A 15,985-nucleotide genomic window follows, 5' to 3' on the forward strand; every position below is an offset into this window, starting at 1 on the left:
GCCCAAGAAAAATTAAAATACATGCCCATAAATAGCATTTTATTTGATCCAAGTGTATTTCAACTGGTAAATTAAAAAACTGTGAAATATCCATATTATAGCAAAAAAAGGAACAAAACATGAACACATGAAACAGCAGAGATGAAACTCAGTAGCCTAAGTAAAAGAAGTCAAACACAACAGCTTCTATCCTGTATGATTTGATTTATAAAAAATTCTAGAAACAACAAAACTATACTGACAGAAGGCAGATCAGTAGTTGCATGAAGACACCATACACAAAAATTAACCCCAAACAGATCACAGTCCTAAATATAAAAGCTAAAACTATAAAACCCTTAGAAAAAAAAGACAAGTGTAAATCTTTGTGACCTTGAATTAAGCATCAGTTTCTTAGATATGACCTCTAAAGCATAAGCAAAAAAATATATATATATATCAATAGCTGTCATCAAAATTAAAAACTTCTGTGCTTCAAAGGGCATTATCAAGAAAATAAAGGGATAACCCACAAAACAGGAGAAAAATATTTGCAAATCATACATCAGATAAGGGTCTAGTATTCAGAATACATAAAAAACTGTTAAAAATACACAATAAAAAGACCAACAACCCAATTATAAAATGGGAAAAGGATCTGAATAGATATTTTTCTAAAGAAGATATACAACTGGCCAATAGATTCTCAACAATTTTCTATTAAGGAAATGTAAATCAAAATTTCAATGAGATACCACTTCACACCCACTACAGTATACAATCTAAAAGACAGACAATAATTTTTCTTTACTAAAAGGAAAATAAGTGTTGGTGAGGATGTGGAGAAACCAGAACTCACATACATTGCTGATGGAAACATAAAATGGTTACAGCTGTTGTGGAAAACAGTTTTGAAGTTCCTCAAAATGTTAAACACAAAGTTATTTTATAACTTAGCAGTATCACTCCAAGGTATATATGCAAAAGAAGTGAACACATACGTGCACACAAAAACTTGTACAGAATGTTTACAGCAACATTACTGACAAGAGCCAAAAAGTGGAAACAACCCAAATGTCCATCAACTGATGAATAAACAAAATGCAGTATACCCATACAATAGAATATTATTCAGCAAAAAAGGAGCAATAGAGTAATGATGCATACTATGACATGGATGAACCTTGAAAACATTATGCTATGTGAAAGAAGTCAGACACAAAAGCACATACTGTATAACTCAATTTATATGCAATGCCCAGAGTAGGCAAATCCATGGAGACAGAAAGTAAATTAATGGTTGCCTAGGGCGAGGGGGTATTGTGGAGTAACTGCTAATGAATATAACGTTCCTTGTTGAGGTGATAAAAATGTTGTGGAATTAGATGGTGGTGATGATTGCACAATTCTGTGAATACACTACACATCACTGAACTGTACACTTTAAAAGCGAGAAGTTTGTAACATGTTATTTATGCTTTGATAATCTTTTAAAAAGATGACTGATTCTTTAAAGTAAAAATAATAACCATGTATTTAGGGTGCTTTAGCATATTTAGAAGTAAAATGCATAAAATGGGAACAGGCTGGAGGGAGCAAATAGAAATTTACTGATGTAAGAATATATGAAGGGGTATAATTATTTGAAACTAGACTGTGATAACTTAAAAATGTATATGTAAATCCTAGTGGTAGACTGTAGTAAGTTAAATATATACATTGTAGCCCCTAGAGCAAGCACCTACAGAATAAACAGAGGTACAGCTTCAAGAGTAATATTAATAATACTCGATTATAAGTGAAAAAACTTCCCTTTATCTTTAATTTCTACTACTTATACTCCATTTCCCTCCACCTAAAACATCCTGCCCTGATGTCACCAGGTCCTTGAAAATATTCGTCAATGGAGACTGCTGCTTCTCCCAAATTTACCAGACTGAAAAAGAGGACTAGGCTTATTTCTTGATGCTCACAGTTGCTAGTATGGGCAAATATGAAACATGTGTGCTGGCATTTTCACTCTCGTGCAGATATCACTAGCTCCTACTACTTCCTAGTAAACACACCCTCCTCAAAAACAAACACTCCCAACATACCCCCAGACAATCACTACCAACATCAGTTGAAGTTGAGACTCATGACAGATGTGGCCATTCAATCTTCATTACAACCTTCTGTTCTTTTGAAATACAAGGCATTTGCTCACATTAATCTCTAATTCTCTTCATTGAACTTTTCATACTACTCATCTTTCTCAATGGTTTCTACACTGGCTCCTATTTTTCTTCTGCACTCTATTAGAAGTCATTAGTCCATTTGACCTAACATTAATTACGGTGGCCTCAAAGTTCTGTGAATTCCTCTGTTTCAAATTCCATGTACAAGCCTATACAGGGACAAGTAATTGAAGGTTTCCACTACATCCTGCCTTCTGCTCACCTCCTACTATACTGAGGCAAGGTCTATCAGAACTAAGATGCTCCAGGAAGAGCACTAGATTTGGAGTTACAACACCTGGGTTCAATCCCTGCCCTGATACTGCAGGAATTTAGGTCTGTTTCACTGGACATAATGATATCTTAAAATTAAGTCCCTAGAGCAGAATTTCAACTAAACTGGCTTCTAAGAATATTCAACAAGTTACCACCCTTCACCCAGGTGAATTAATCTCAATTTTACTTTTCATATTCTCCACCAAAATTCCAAAGCTACGCTAAGATTATCTACTTTGTATTCTATATCACCTATTTAAGATTACGGACATTGTAACTGTATCGAAAATCTAGTGTCACAAGTATCTTATCATGTGTTGTGTTTCAAAGTAACTGAAAAGTATATGATTCTTTCACAACAAAAGGAATCATGAAAATTATGAATCAAAACAGTACCTCAATATTTTTACTGGCCACATTCTTCACAACAGCAGGAAACAGGTCAGATGCATTTTTCCCTTTTGCAATCATCTGAAGAATAAAAGTGGAATATTAGGGCTGAAACTTTTTAAAAATTAGTCATTTAAAAAAACATAAATTCTACATACATTAAATATTTAGAAGCTACGCTACAGAAACAAATAAGCTATAGAGTTAACAAACAACTCTTTTTGAGTCACCTTATTTATTCCGACTACCTGCAGCAAAGAACAAACAATCTCTTGGGAATCAATATAAATACACATAGACATATTAAGGAAGAAACAGTAATTTAAAGACATAATATTTACAATAGTTTTCTCTGGCTAATGGTGTTGTAAACACTTTTTAAATATTTGTACTCTTCTTTATTTTCCAAGTTCTTACATTAAAGATGTAATGCTTTTGCAATGGGGGTGGGGGTAGAGAATGAATGTTATTTTAAACAAACTACAATAATTCTTTCTCCTTCGGCTTTCTTTTTATAGATTCCCCTACTTCTCCAACCATTTTTTTTCAAAGTTCCCTTCACCAGGTCCTCTTCCTTTCCCCACTAAAGTTCTGTGCACCAACATCTTTTCAGGCTACACTGTTCTACAATCTCTGAAACGCCTGAGATTTCATTCACCCTCAACATGTTAACTCCTACCTCTACAGGGATCAACTCCCCAAACTCTAGCCCTAACTCTAGGCCCTAGTTCCACTTCTCTAACTGAACATTATTAGATGTCTTTCTCATCCAAAACTTGCTATGTCTAAAACCAAAGCTATTTTTCCTGATAAAATGGCATTCGTGCTAGAATTTCCTATTTCCACCAATTTTCCCAGATACCAGAAACCATGAAATTATCTTGGTCTCTCCTCACATCTACACAGTAACCAGGTCCTGTTGTGAATTCTTAGCACACTCACATTAATCCCTTTCTCCTGTTACTATCCTACTATAGATCAGTATCACCTACAGAGGACTTTTCCAACAATCTCCTCCTTCTGTCCATAACGTACATCACCGACAGTTTAATATGCTCAAACTACCACTTTGCACGTCAGCTCCCCCTCAAAGATCTCAAAAGCCCCTGACTGCCTAAGAGTCCAAACTATTTCATTTACTATTCAAATACTTAATTGCATTAACATCCCTTTTAAGCTCATCAACCATTATTGTTCTACACCAATGTTATTATAAAAGTAAACTGATCTACTCACTTCTTGCACATTCTCTGGCTCCTCTATGCTGGTGCTCATATCATGCCCCCAACCCACTTCTTTTTACTTTTCTAAGTTCTACCCTTCTAACTAGAGTGTCATCAAATTCTAATCATTCTCCCTTGCTAGAGCCATCTCCTAACACCTAGCCCACTATGGCATCCAATCCTAATTTCCTCTAGAATTTTTTAATCTACGTTTTTCATTTAGAATTTCCTATGTGTTACCTTTTATTTCTATTTATTTCAGTTTTATGTCTACCTGTATTTCCATTTCCTTCACTCTCATTCCCAGAATATATCTTTATGTCTTTTAATAGTACGGACTTTGGTAGCCACAAAATAAAGTTTTAACTACAGGATAATTTTTTGGAAAAGGGATCTTGGGACTTCCCTGGCGGTCCAATGGTTAAGACTTTGCCTTCCAATGCAGGGGGTGCAGGTTCAATCCCTGGTCAGGGAGCTAAGATCCCACATGCCTCGGGGCCAAAAAAACAAAACATAAAGCAGCAGCAATATTGTAACAAATTCAATAAAGACTTTATAAATGGTCCACATCAAAAACTAAGTAAATATATATATAAAGTCTAAAATACCATTTTAAAAAAAGGGATCTTTATGAATTATCTAAGAAACCTAAAAAACTACCTTAAAAAGGTAGAAGGCATTAGTTTTATAAATTTACAGAAATGTTTTATAAATACTATGTGACATTTTAAACAACAATAATCCCAGTTAACAATATCTCAGAAGACCTTTCTACATGACAGCTTTAGGACACTCTAATACAAACTAGTCTTTTCATTTTCTATTTCTTTACCTGTGAAATTATTTGAGTATTCTGTGAAACCTTCTGAGTATTAAAGAAGGTTCACGAAACAGTACAACTAAAGTATCTTTATATGACTTTTACAATTTTCTTATCTGTAAAATGAGGAGAGAGGGATTAAATGTTCTCTAGGTCCCCTTCCTTCAGTCATTCAGTAATTACCTAAAGTCAGAGATCCTATCCTATGATATCCTACTCCAAGGCTTCTCCAACTTTATTCTACAGAATGCTATTCAAAAACATGTTAATACACAAGGGAGAAAAAAAAACCTGTAGTCAAATTCATTCAACAGATATTTGCCGAGAGGATACTACATGCCAGGGACTATTCTAGGCCTTGGGGATACAACCGTGAACAATATAGTCTTTACCCATCGGAGCTCACCTTTTAATGAGGGTGAGGGGCAAAAAACAAATATAGTATGTGAGGTGGTAACAAGGGTACTATATAGAAAGATAAAGAACTGCAGGAGAAATGGGAAGTGCTAGGGTAGGGGTGGGAGTTGCTGTTTTATGTTTTGGTTAGTGTTTGCACAGCATATATTTTTTATCCTTATATTTTTAATCTATCTATGCCTTTATATTAAAAGTGGGGCTTTCCTAGATAACGTACAGTTGCATCTTGATATTTTCATCAAATATGACAGTCTCTCTTGTTGGTGACTTTAGATCACTTACATTTAATATAATTATTGATGTAGTTATATTCAGGTCTACCACCTTATTATCAGTTTTCTGTTTATTCCCTGTGTTTTGTTGTTCTGATTGCTGTTACCCTCATTATTTGGAAATTTTTTAGTATTTAATAATTTAACTTTTCTTTTTTACTTTAATTTTTATATTGACTATTCGGCTATATCTTTTTGTATAATTTTTATTGGTTCTTCTTCTAGAGATTACCAGATAATTACATAGATGCACAAACACAGTTGACAGATACATATACACAGGTAAGTCAAGATATGTCAAACCTTCCACAGTTTACTTAGAGTTAATATTTCACAAGGTCAAATAAAATGTAGAAACCTTTCAACCATATAGGCCCTTTCAATCTGACCTCCCCACTACTCTTTATGTTATAGCCATCATATATTTTATATCTACATCCATCGAAAACCTCTCAGACAATGGGACACTTAGGAGGATAAAATTAGTCCTTTATGCTTACCAGATATTTACCATTTCTATTGGTCTCCCTCAAAATCCATCACATATTTCCCTTCAGCCTGGAGAACTTCCATTAGCCTTTCATTAAAGCAGATCGGCTAGAAGTACTCTACTATTTTTTTCTGCCTGAGAATGTCTCTATTCATCTTCATTCTTTCACTGGATTCACTGGATTCTAGGTTAACAATTATTTTCTTTCAGTACTTAGTCATTCAGTTTATCCTGATTGGGGATCATTGAGTTTCTTTCATCTATAAATTTAAGTCATTCATCAGTTGGGAAGTTTTCAGCAATAATGTCTTCAAGTATTTTTTCTGCCCTAAAATATATATGTTACGTGGACATAATGTTTTGGTATCATCCAACAAGATCTGAGGCTTTGTTCATCACTTTTCTTTTTAATCTCTATTCTAAGAATTGACTAATTTCTAGTGATCTGTCTTCAACTTTTGACTCTTTCTTCTGTTATATCAATTCTGCTATTTAGTCAACCCAAGATATTTTTATTTCAGATATGATACTAGGACTTCCCTGGCAGCCCAGTGGTTAAGACTCCATGCTGCCACTGCAGCGGGGCAAAGGCTTGTTCCCTGGTCAGGGAACTAAGATCCCGCATGCCATGTTTTGTGGCAAAAAAAAAAAAAAGAGATATCCAGATATGACACCATACACAAGACAGAAATTTCAACAAATTTCTAATGATGTGGTTCACTTGATATATTTTGGAAAACAACTATTTACCCATTAGTTACTACCTGGGGAATAAGTAGATATAGGATATCCCTTTCCCTAGCGTAACTTACCATCCAATCATAAGTGGCCCTAATATTACTCACTACTGAAGTATAAAACAAGAGAAATGTCTATGTATAAAACGAGAGAAATGTCTATTTAAGTCTTTACCCATTTTTAATTGGGCTGTTTTTAGTTATTGGGTTATATGAGTTCTTTATATATTCCGGAGAGTCTGTATCAGATATATGATTAAAAATATTTTCTCCCACTCTGTGGGTTGCCTTCTCACTGGTTGACAGTGTCATTTGATGCATGAAGTTTTAAATTTTGACATAGTCTAAATTATTTCTTTTGTTGCTCACCTTTTGATGTTATATCCAAGAATCCTTTGACAAATCCAGTGTCACGAAGTTTTTATCCTAAGATTTCTTCTATGAGCTTTATGGTTTTAGCTCTTACATTTAGGTCTCTGATTCATTTTTTCACTTATTATATATATCGTATGAGGTAGGGGTCTAAAAATTCATTCTCTTGCACGTGAGTATCCAGTTTCCAAACACCATTTGGGGAAATTCTACCCCCACTGAATTGTCTTGCACCCTTGTTGAAAATAATTTGGCCATATAAGTGAGGGTTTTCTTTTAAGGCTCTCTATTGTGTGTATATGTCTCTCTATATGTCTGTCTTTATGTTGGTACCACACATTTTGATTACTGTAGCTTTGTAGTAAGTTTTGAAATCAGAAAGTATAAGACTTCTTTGTTCTTCTTTTTCAAGATTGTTTTGGCCATTCAGAGTCCAGTAAGATTCCATATGATTTTAAGATAGATTTTTCTATTTTTGCAAAAAACATCCCTGGGATTTTGATAGGAACTGCACTGAATATATAGATAATTTTGGGAATATTGATATCCTAATAATATTAAGTCTTCCAATGAATGAACATGGGACATCTTTCCATTTATTTGTGTCTTAATTTCTTTCAGCAACATTCTAGTTTTCAAGGTACAAATCTTTTGCTTCCTTGGGTAAGTATTCCTAGGTATTTTATTCTTTTTGATGTTACCATAAATGAGATTATTTTCATAACTTTCTTTTAGGGTTGATGACTGTTACCATATAGGAACACAACTAATTTTTATGTGTTAATTTTGTATCCTGCAACTTTGTTGAATTTGTTTATTAGTTCTAAAAGTTTTTTGTGGACTCTTTAGGGTTTTCTAAATATAAAAGCATGTTGTCTGTGAATGAAGATGATTTTACTTCTTTTCCAATTTGGCTGCCTTTTCTTTCTTTTTCTTACCCAATTGCTGTGGCTAAAACTTCCAATACTATGTTGAATAGAAGTGGTGAAAGTGGGCATCCTTGTTTTGTTCCTGAACTTAGAGGAAAAGCTTTCAGTCTTTCACCACTGAGTACAATGTAAGCTGTGAATTTTTCATATTTGGTCTTTAAAATGCTGAGGTAGTTTCCTTTTATTCCTAGTTTGTTGAGTGTTTTATCCTGAAAGGGTATTGAATTCTGTCAAATGCTTTTTCTGTATCATTAAAATAAACTTGTTTTTTCTCCTTCATTCTGTTAATGTGGTGTATTACAATGATTATTTTCATGTTATTCATGTTATTTTTAAAATACTGAATAATAATCTAGATCTAAAAATTCAGATCTAGGGACTTCCCTGGCGGTCCAGTGGTTAAGACTCCGTGCTTCCAATACAGGGTGCACGGGTTTGATCCCTGGTCAGGGAACTAAGATCCCACATGCCATACAGCATGGCTCCCCCCAAAAAAATTCAGATCTAAAAACATAATTAATGTTAAAAAGCATTAATCTCTTTTTAACTCAGCAAGATAAAGAGGAGAAATTGCACTTACTTTCTCAACAATTTCAACAAGCTTCATTTTTTACAGATATACAGATGGGGAGAAAATTCAGCATTTTTACTTTATAAATAATTACTAGTTAATTTACAAACCAGCAGTTAATTTTCAGACCCAACTGCAACTCTTAAGAATCAGCCCCCAAGAATAAATAGAGAAATAGAAAATGAACTGACCCTTGACTTCTATCCCAGAAAGTACTCTTGAAGCAAAATTGACAGAAAACCCATTAAGGTTCTATAGGCATTACATCACTAGTAAAAATTCAGGGCTGCTAACCAGGAACTGGTCCTGATATATATTAGCATGGCAGAAAAAATTTGACCCATTAAACAACTTCCAACCTAGGAACAAAAAAAGATGCCAACATCAGCCACAAGTTGAATCCTTTAAAGTATACACAGAACTGAAGAATTTTTGTTGAAGGGAGAAAGAGAACAAGGGATGCGCAGTCTAGAAGGACTTAGCCCAAAATGTTTATTATAATCATTAACTCAAGACAGTAAGAATTACGCATGTTTTTATTTTCTTCTTCTTATATGGACTTTCTCAAAATTTTTCTACAACAATAATATACCATTTGAATTTGCCTTTTTTTTTTTTTTACAAATATTAAACAAAAATATCTGGAACTTTGAAATTACCTTTAATTTTCTTAGGGTCAATAATATCCAACCAAATACCATGTAACATATATGGCTATGAAATAATATAGATCAGTAACTCTAATTAGGAATTTTAAGAATTTTATCTATCAAAGAAAGATTCAGATTTGCTCATTATCCCAAAACTACAAAGACAAGCAAACTAACCTGAGAAAGACCTTTAATATCCAACACTTACTAAAAGAAAATACATCAAAGATTTCAATACACCAAAATATTCCATTCTTTCAAGGACTCTAAATAATCAGCTCATCAGTATTATAGCTAAAAAACTTATTACAAGTTCACTATATGAAGCAATACATTTCAAATTCTTAGTTCACATTTCATCAAGCCAAGATAAAATACAAACATGTGCTTTAAACATTAGACACATATTTTTCAGAAATATCAAGAAAAATAACATATGTATGTTTCAACTTGAGTCCTGCTATGTAATAAGTGACCACAAGATTTTGAAGTAGGTAGCTTTTCTTCCCTAAGCATGCTTTGGCATACATGAGACTTTATTCAACATATAAACCATTGGAAACATTTCCCCATGATTCTAAATAAGCCTCAGATATTACCAAAGAAAGATAATAAAATGAACTGAAACTATCATTATGGTTTCTCTCTAGTAGATATTGCTGACAAGATGCTCTGTTGACTCGTAGGACTACCGACTATGAAAGATAGCCAGATGTGCACTGCCAGCATTTTGATATATATTAGAAAGTAATGTGTTAAAACAAATACATAACACTTAAAATTTTGGCAGATTAAAATTTAGAAATGTTTAAAGGTTTTTAACTATGAAGCTAAGGTCTTAAAACTACTCTGTAACCATGAGGTGGTAAAACCCCATATTCAGGGCTCATGAAACCTAAATTATGCAGAGAAATGTAAATATTGACAATTACATTTAAAAAATCCACGAAATTCTGAAGCCAATATAATATTCTGCTAATTGACCTCTAGCAAACTACTTCTACCCAACAGATGTTTTGAAATGATGCATACATGTGCATACATGAACATAACATTTTAAAAATAATTTTTAAAGCTCCCACATAGAAATATGGTGCTAACTAGAAATCGAACTAAAAACTGGACAGAAGTAAAGGTGAATAATAATATTTCACTGGAAAAAATTTCAAGAAAAATAACTATTAGTTATTTCATAAAAGAAGAAATTAGCAAACAATAACTGCTAGTTTAAAAGTGAAATACAGGGGAGGATATATCTTATATAACCGTTGTGCTAAGAGTATGATTTTCCATTTTCTTCTCCAAAAGTTAAGTTAGAAAAGATCTGTGATGATGAACAGTTTCTCCTGAAAGGAAACTAGGTGACTGAATTTTGGAAGCACATCTTGAATCAGACCAACCATGCTCTTACTGAATTTTTAAGTTGCTGTTAGTTTGATATTAAAGCAAAATTTAAAATGTCTTAGTTTTCCCCATGGAACTTTAATATGTCAAAAGCCATATTGTCTAAATGTGTTTCTTAGGCAAATACTGAGTAGTGTTTTAAATTCAGACATAGAGTTTCTACTGTGAACATATAAGAATGATTAATATTCTTTTTAAAGACATTTTTTCTTTTTATCATACATTCAGGAAATATTTTAATTTCATGGTCAAAGAATGGTGATAGGTAATACCTGTTGTTTTCTTTTCTTTTCTAGTAACTAAGAGGAGATCCTTATTTTATTTGTTGTAGCAAATTCCTAAATGAAAACTGGGCAAATGGTATCATATCTGGCCAGCTGCAACCTCCTGCCTTGACCTTCCTTCCTAGGGTTTCTTTGTTGTTGGGACTCTTGATTAAGTAGCCTTGGTTTCATTTTGTAATTTTGCTAGTCATCAGCAAATTCACTTGCATGACATTATTGCCAAATGAGAACACAGCTGAATTACTGTGACTGTGGTGTAGGGTAGTGCCATGGAGAAAACTTTGTTTTCTCTACAGGAAAAAAACTTTGTTTTCTCTACAGACTACAGAAATCATGAGTGAGGTATAGGTACGGACAGCCACAAAGATCCATGAACCAGAAGAGAGAGTTCAGATGTAAATCAACAAACACACAGTAAACTGATTTTCACTTGAAGCTGAAATTCAGTGGGGAAAGGACAGCTTTTTAATAACAAATGGTGGAATATTTAATAACAAATAGAGGAAAATCAGACATGCATTCGGCTCTTAACCTCACACCATACATAAAAAATAATGCAAAACAGATCATAGACCTAAACATAAAAGCTAAAAACAAGGGGAAATCTTTGCAAATTTGGAGCAGGCCAAGATGGCTTAAATAACAACTCATGCTATGAATCTAGCTCGACCCTAATCAAAAACCTCAACAGAGGACAAAAAGAAAACTATAATCCAACATCACTTAAACACACAGAAATATATCTACTTGAACTCTGCAGGATATATTAAAACCAAGACTAGAACATTACAAATATTTCAAATAAAATCAGAAACAAGATAGTGTTGTCTTCCACCACCACTACTATTCAACATCATAGTGGAGCTTTATCCAAGCAAAGAGAGGAGAAAAACAAATGAGAGATAAAAATATTTGAAAATAAAATATAAATCTGTCATAACTTCTGGACAATGTAATTAAGTATCCAGAACACCAAGCAAAGAAACCAAAAAACTACCAGATCTAAGAAGAGAGTTCACTGAGAAGGCCAAATGCGAGAACAGAAAAGTCATTTGTTTTCCTATACACCAGTAATAATTAATTTTGAAAATATAATGAAGGGAACCATTCATAATGGCAACCAAAATTTAAACGTACACAGGAATGAATCTAACAAGGAATGTTTAAGATTCCTTATGATTAGAAACTATAAAATATAAATATAATGCTACTGAAAGACAGGAAAAGAGGGAGGGAAGGGAGATGGAAATACACAAATTCCACATTACCCTAATCAAAATCCAAAAACAACTTTTAACAGAACTTGACAATTTGATCCTAAAGTTTATCTGGAAGATGAAACTTCTACTTTTTATACCTCAATATTATTTTAAAATTTACAAATACATATTTGTGTCACTTGCATAATAAAGTAATTTTTTCCAGATCTATGGCGATATAATTGACATAGAACATTATGTAAGTTTAACGTGTCAACAGGTACATGAAAAGATGCTCAGCATCACTAATTATCAGGGAAATGCACATCAAATCCACAGTGAGGTTATCACCTTAAACCTGTTAGAATGGCTATCACCAAAAAGACAAGAAATAACAAGTGTTGGTGAGGATGTGGATAAAAGGGAAACACTGTGCACTGCTGGTGGCAAATTGCTAATGTGAGACATATCTCACATATTTCGTATACACACATATACATATATCTGTATGTGTGTTGTGTGTAAAATGGGATATTATTCAGCCATGAGAAAGGAAGAAATCCTGCCATTTTTGACAACATGGCTAGATCCTTGAAGACATTATGTAAAGTGACAGAATAACTTTTAATTAATAACCATTTTCCTACACTTAAAAAATCAAATTTACCTTTATACAAACTTCCTAATGAGAGACAGTCTATAACTACTAGACTAACTACTAGTATGCCTATATTTACATTTTTTTATGTTTATTTTTTATTTTTTTTTCTTATTCGTCATCCATTTTATACACATCAGTGTATACATGTCAATCCCAATCTCCCAATTCATCCCACCACCACCCCCACCTCCCGATATATTTACATTTCTTTATGATGTTTATTTACATTTAAGTTACATTTATAATAGTCAAGTAGTCTAGATTATGAGAATATCAATCTTTATTTATCAGTTTGAAAGAGGAATACAGAAAAAACTACCAAATACCTCATTTTCATATTTAGTAATTTCAATAGTATCCTCAGATTTAATGAAATAATTTACCTTAATGGAATGTAAAGCCGAAGTTTAATGAAATAATGAAGAGCACTGCCTGCTTTAAATGGATGGCAGTGCAGGACTGTAACCTGCAGGACCGCAAGCTGAAACCATGCAAAGCAATCTTGATAACCAAGTGTAAAACTTATAATGGATCTGTGACTTTTTTTTTTAATTTTTTTTTAAGTTTTAGTTATTTTATTTATTTATTTTTTGGTTGAGCCAGGTCTTAGTTGTAGCTCACCAGCTCCTTGGTTGTGGCATGCAAACTCTTAGTTGTGGCATGCATGTGGGATCTGGTTCCCTGACCAGGGATCGAACCTGGGCCCCCTGCATTGGGAACACGGTGTCTTATCCACTGCGCCACCAGGGAAGTCCCGGATCTGTGACTTCTAAAAATTTTGTAGAAACATTTAAAACTCTCTTATTACTGTCAGTCAGAAATGTATAGGAAAATGAAAAATGATAAAATATTTATTTAATATACTGCAACTTAACATTAGAAACATTGAGAATTAACTTATCAAGAGTAGTTTGAATGGGCTCACCTTATTCTCAATCCTTTAAAGCAGGGGCCCCCAACCAGTACTGGTCTGCAGCCTGTTAGGAACCGGGCTGCACAGCAGGAGGTGAGTGGCGGGCGAGCAAGTGAAGCTTCATCTGCCGCTCCCCACCACTCACATTAATCACCACCTGAACCAGTGGTCCCCAACCTTTTTGGCACTAGGGACCAGTTTCATGGAAGACAATTTTTCCACAGATGGGGTTGGAGGGGAAGAGATGGTTCAGGTGATAATGTGAGCAATGGGGAGGGGCAGCTGAAGCTTAGCTCGCTCGCCTGCCTCTCACCTCCTGCTGTGCGGCCCAGTTCCTAACAGGCCACAGGACCCCTGGCCTGAACCATCCCCCCCTATTGCTGTACCACCTGAACCATCACCACCACCCCCCACAACCCCACCCCATCCGTGGATAAACTGTCCTCCAAGAAACCGATCCCTGGTGCCAAAGAGGTTGGGGACCACTGATTTAAAGTACCAAGCAAGCAGGCTTCCCTGGTGGCACAGTGGTTAAGATCCACCTGCCGATGCAGGGGACACGGGTCTGAGCCCCGGTCCAGGAAGATCCCACACGCCACAGAGCAGCTAAGCCCGTGCGCCACAACTACTCAGCCTGCGCGCTAGAGCCCGCGAGCCACAACTACTGAGTCCACGTGCCACAACTACTGAAGCCCACATGCCTACATCCCGTGCTCCACAACAAGAGAAGCCACTGCAATGAGAAGCCCATGCACCACCACGAAGAGTAGCCCCCACTCACCACAGCTAGAGAGAAAGCCTGTGCGCAGCAACGGAGACCCAACGCAGCCAAAAATGAATAAATTAATTTTAAAAAAGAGAAAGAAAAGTACCAAGCAAGCATCTTTTCTATTCCTTGGTAAATTACTCCTTTATAAGTTTGGATCAGCTTCCAACATTGTATCCTTTGTACTTTCAATGTTGTGAATTATCTCCTGGAGTTCTTCTAATGTGAAGATTTTTGGCAGCATCACTTCCTCTGGCATATCTTCGGCCTTTTCATCACAACTATTTTCCTCATTTATGTTGCAAAGCTTGCCTTACTGAAGTTCCTCAAGCTACATATTTAGAGTCTCTCAAAAAGGGGCAGTGTCACCATTTCCACAGTCAGCTATTTCTCTATAACTCCAGTTACATTCTATCTGAATTTCATTTCTAGTGTTATTTTCATTTCCTTGATGTATTTTAATCTTTGTTGACCAAATCCCTCTTTTAATTAACCATTTTTATAAAATGTTAAGTGGGCTTCTCACTGGGAAACAAGTAGGGACCACTACTGCATGCTTTGCAGTCTGTACACAAACTGAATAACATACACAGCGACCAATCACTAAAAATAACTTTGAAAGAAGTAACATGACTGGTCACTGATCATGATGCACATTTGTTATATACATAGTGAGTTGTGGACTGAAGAGTGAGTGATGAAGTTTGTACATTATGCAGTTACCAAGTTAATATACCACGATATCTGAAATTTGAACCATCTTGTTAGTGGACTGGTGTTATTTAAGTAAACTGTGGTAACTGAAGTTCAAATATCAAAGTCACGCAAAGCAAGAACTACCTGTCCATAAATGCTGTTATTTATATGGTATAACATTAATAAACGAAAAATTTACAAAAGAATCTTCAACATTTGCCTTCATTACCAAATGACATAAATCTGATGCAAGAATCAAGTAATTTATAGGTGTTCTACAGATATAATTAGTCCTTGACTTTTATATATTTGATTTTCACAACTAACTTTTGAACAGGACATAGTCATACCCATAATCATCTTTCATAAATGGGATTTGGATTTTAGAAAGGAGATTTCAAACTCTCACATGGTGGCATTGTCTGCTGGAAAACAATACTGTTTCAGTTGTGTTTACACCCTACTACAGTAGAGTTTATTTGTGCAATTATGGAAATTTACTACATTTTGACCTTATACAAAAATTTCTGGAAAACAAAATCAGCAGTGGTGGTGAAAAATTCATAGTAAGAATAAGAAAGGTTTTACGAATTTAATTCCACTGAGACAAGCAGAACTCTTTAGCATCAGACAGTCACTGAATTAAGCTAGTTTTTTTTCACTGTGAACGTAAACTATCAAATACAAAAAAAAAAAAAAGACCAACACAAGTTACAAAAC

The 15,985-nt window shown here is 34.5% G+C and overlaps 1 protein-coding gene across 4 annotated transcripts in view; it reads right to left on the minus strand.

Annotated features, from left to right (window-relative positions):
- Nucleotides 1-15,985, minus strand: part of AP3B1 (adaptor related protein complex 3 subunit beta 1) — a 276,335-nt gene that overhangs the window by 222,308 nt on the left and 38,042 nt on the right. For all 4 annotated transcript variants that reach the window (XM_029215628.1, XM_029215632.1, XM_029215630.1 and 1 more), the window contains exon 3: nt 2,868-2,942. In XM_029215628.1, coding sequence (XP_029071461.1) covers nt 2,868-2,942 — 75 coding nt within the window. The remainder of the gene's footprint in view (nt 1-2,867; nt 2,943-15,985) is intronic.

The sequence above is a fragment of the Monodon monoceros genome, unplaced genomic scaffold (genome assembly GCF_005190385.1).
Source record: "Monodon monoceros isolate NGI ecotype Baffin Bay Population unplaced genomic scaffold, NGI_Narwhal_1 Super_Scaffold_12, whole genome shotgun sequence".
In the NCBI taxonomy this organism is placed as follows: domain Eukaryota; kingdom Metazoa; phylum Chordata; class Mammalia; order Artiodactyla; family Monodontidae; genus Monodon; species Monodon monoceros.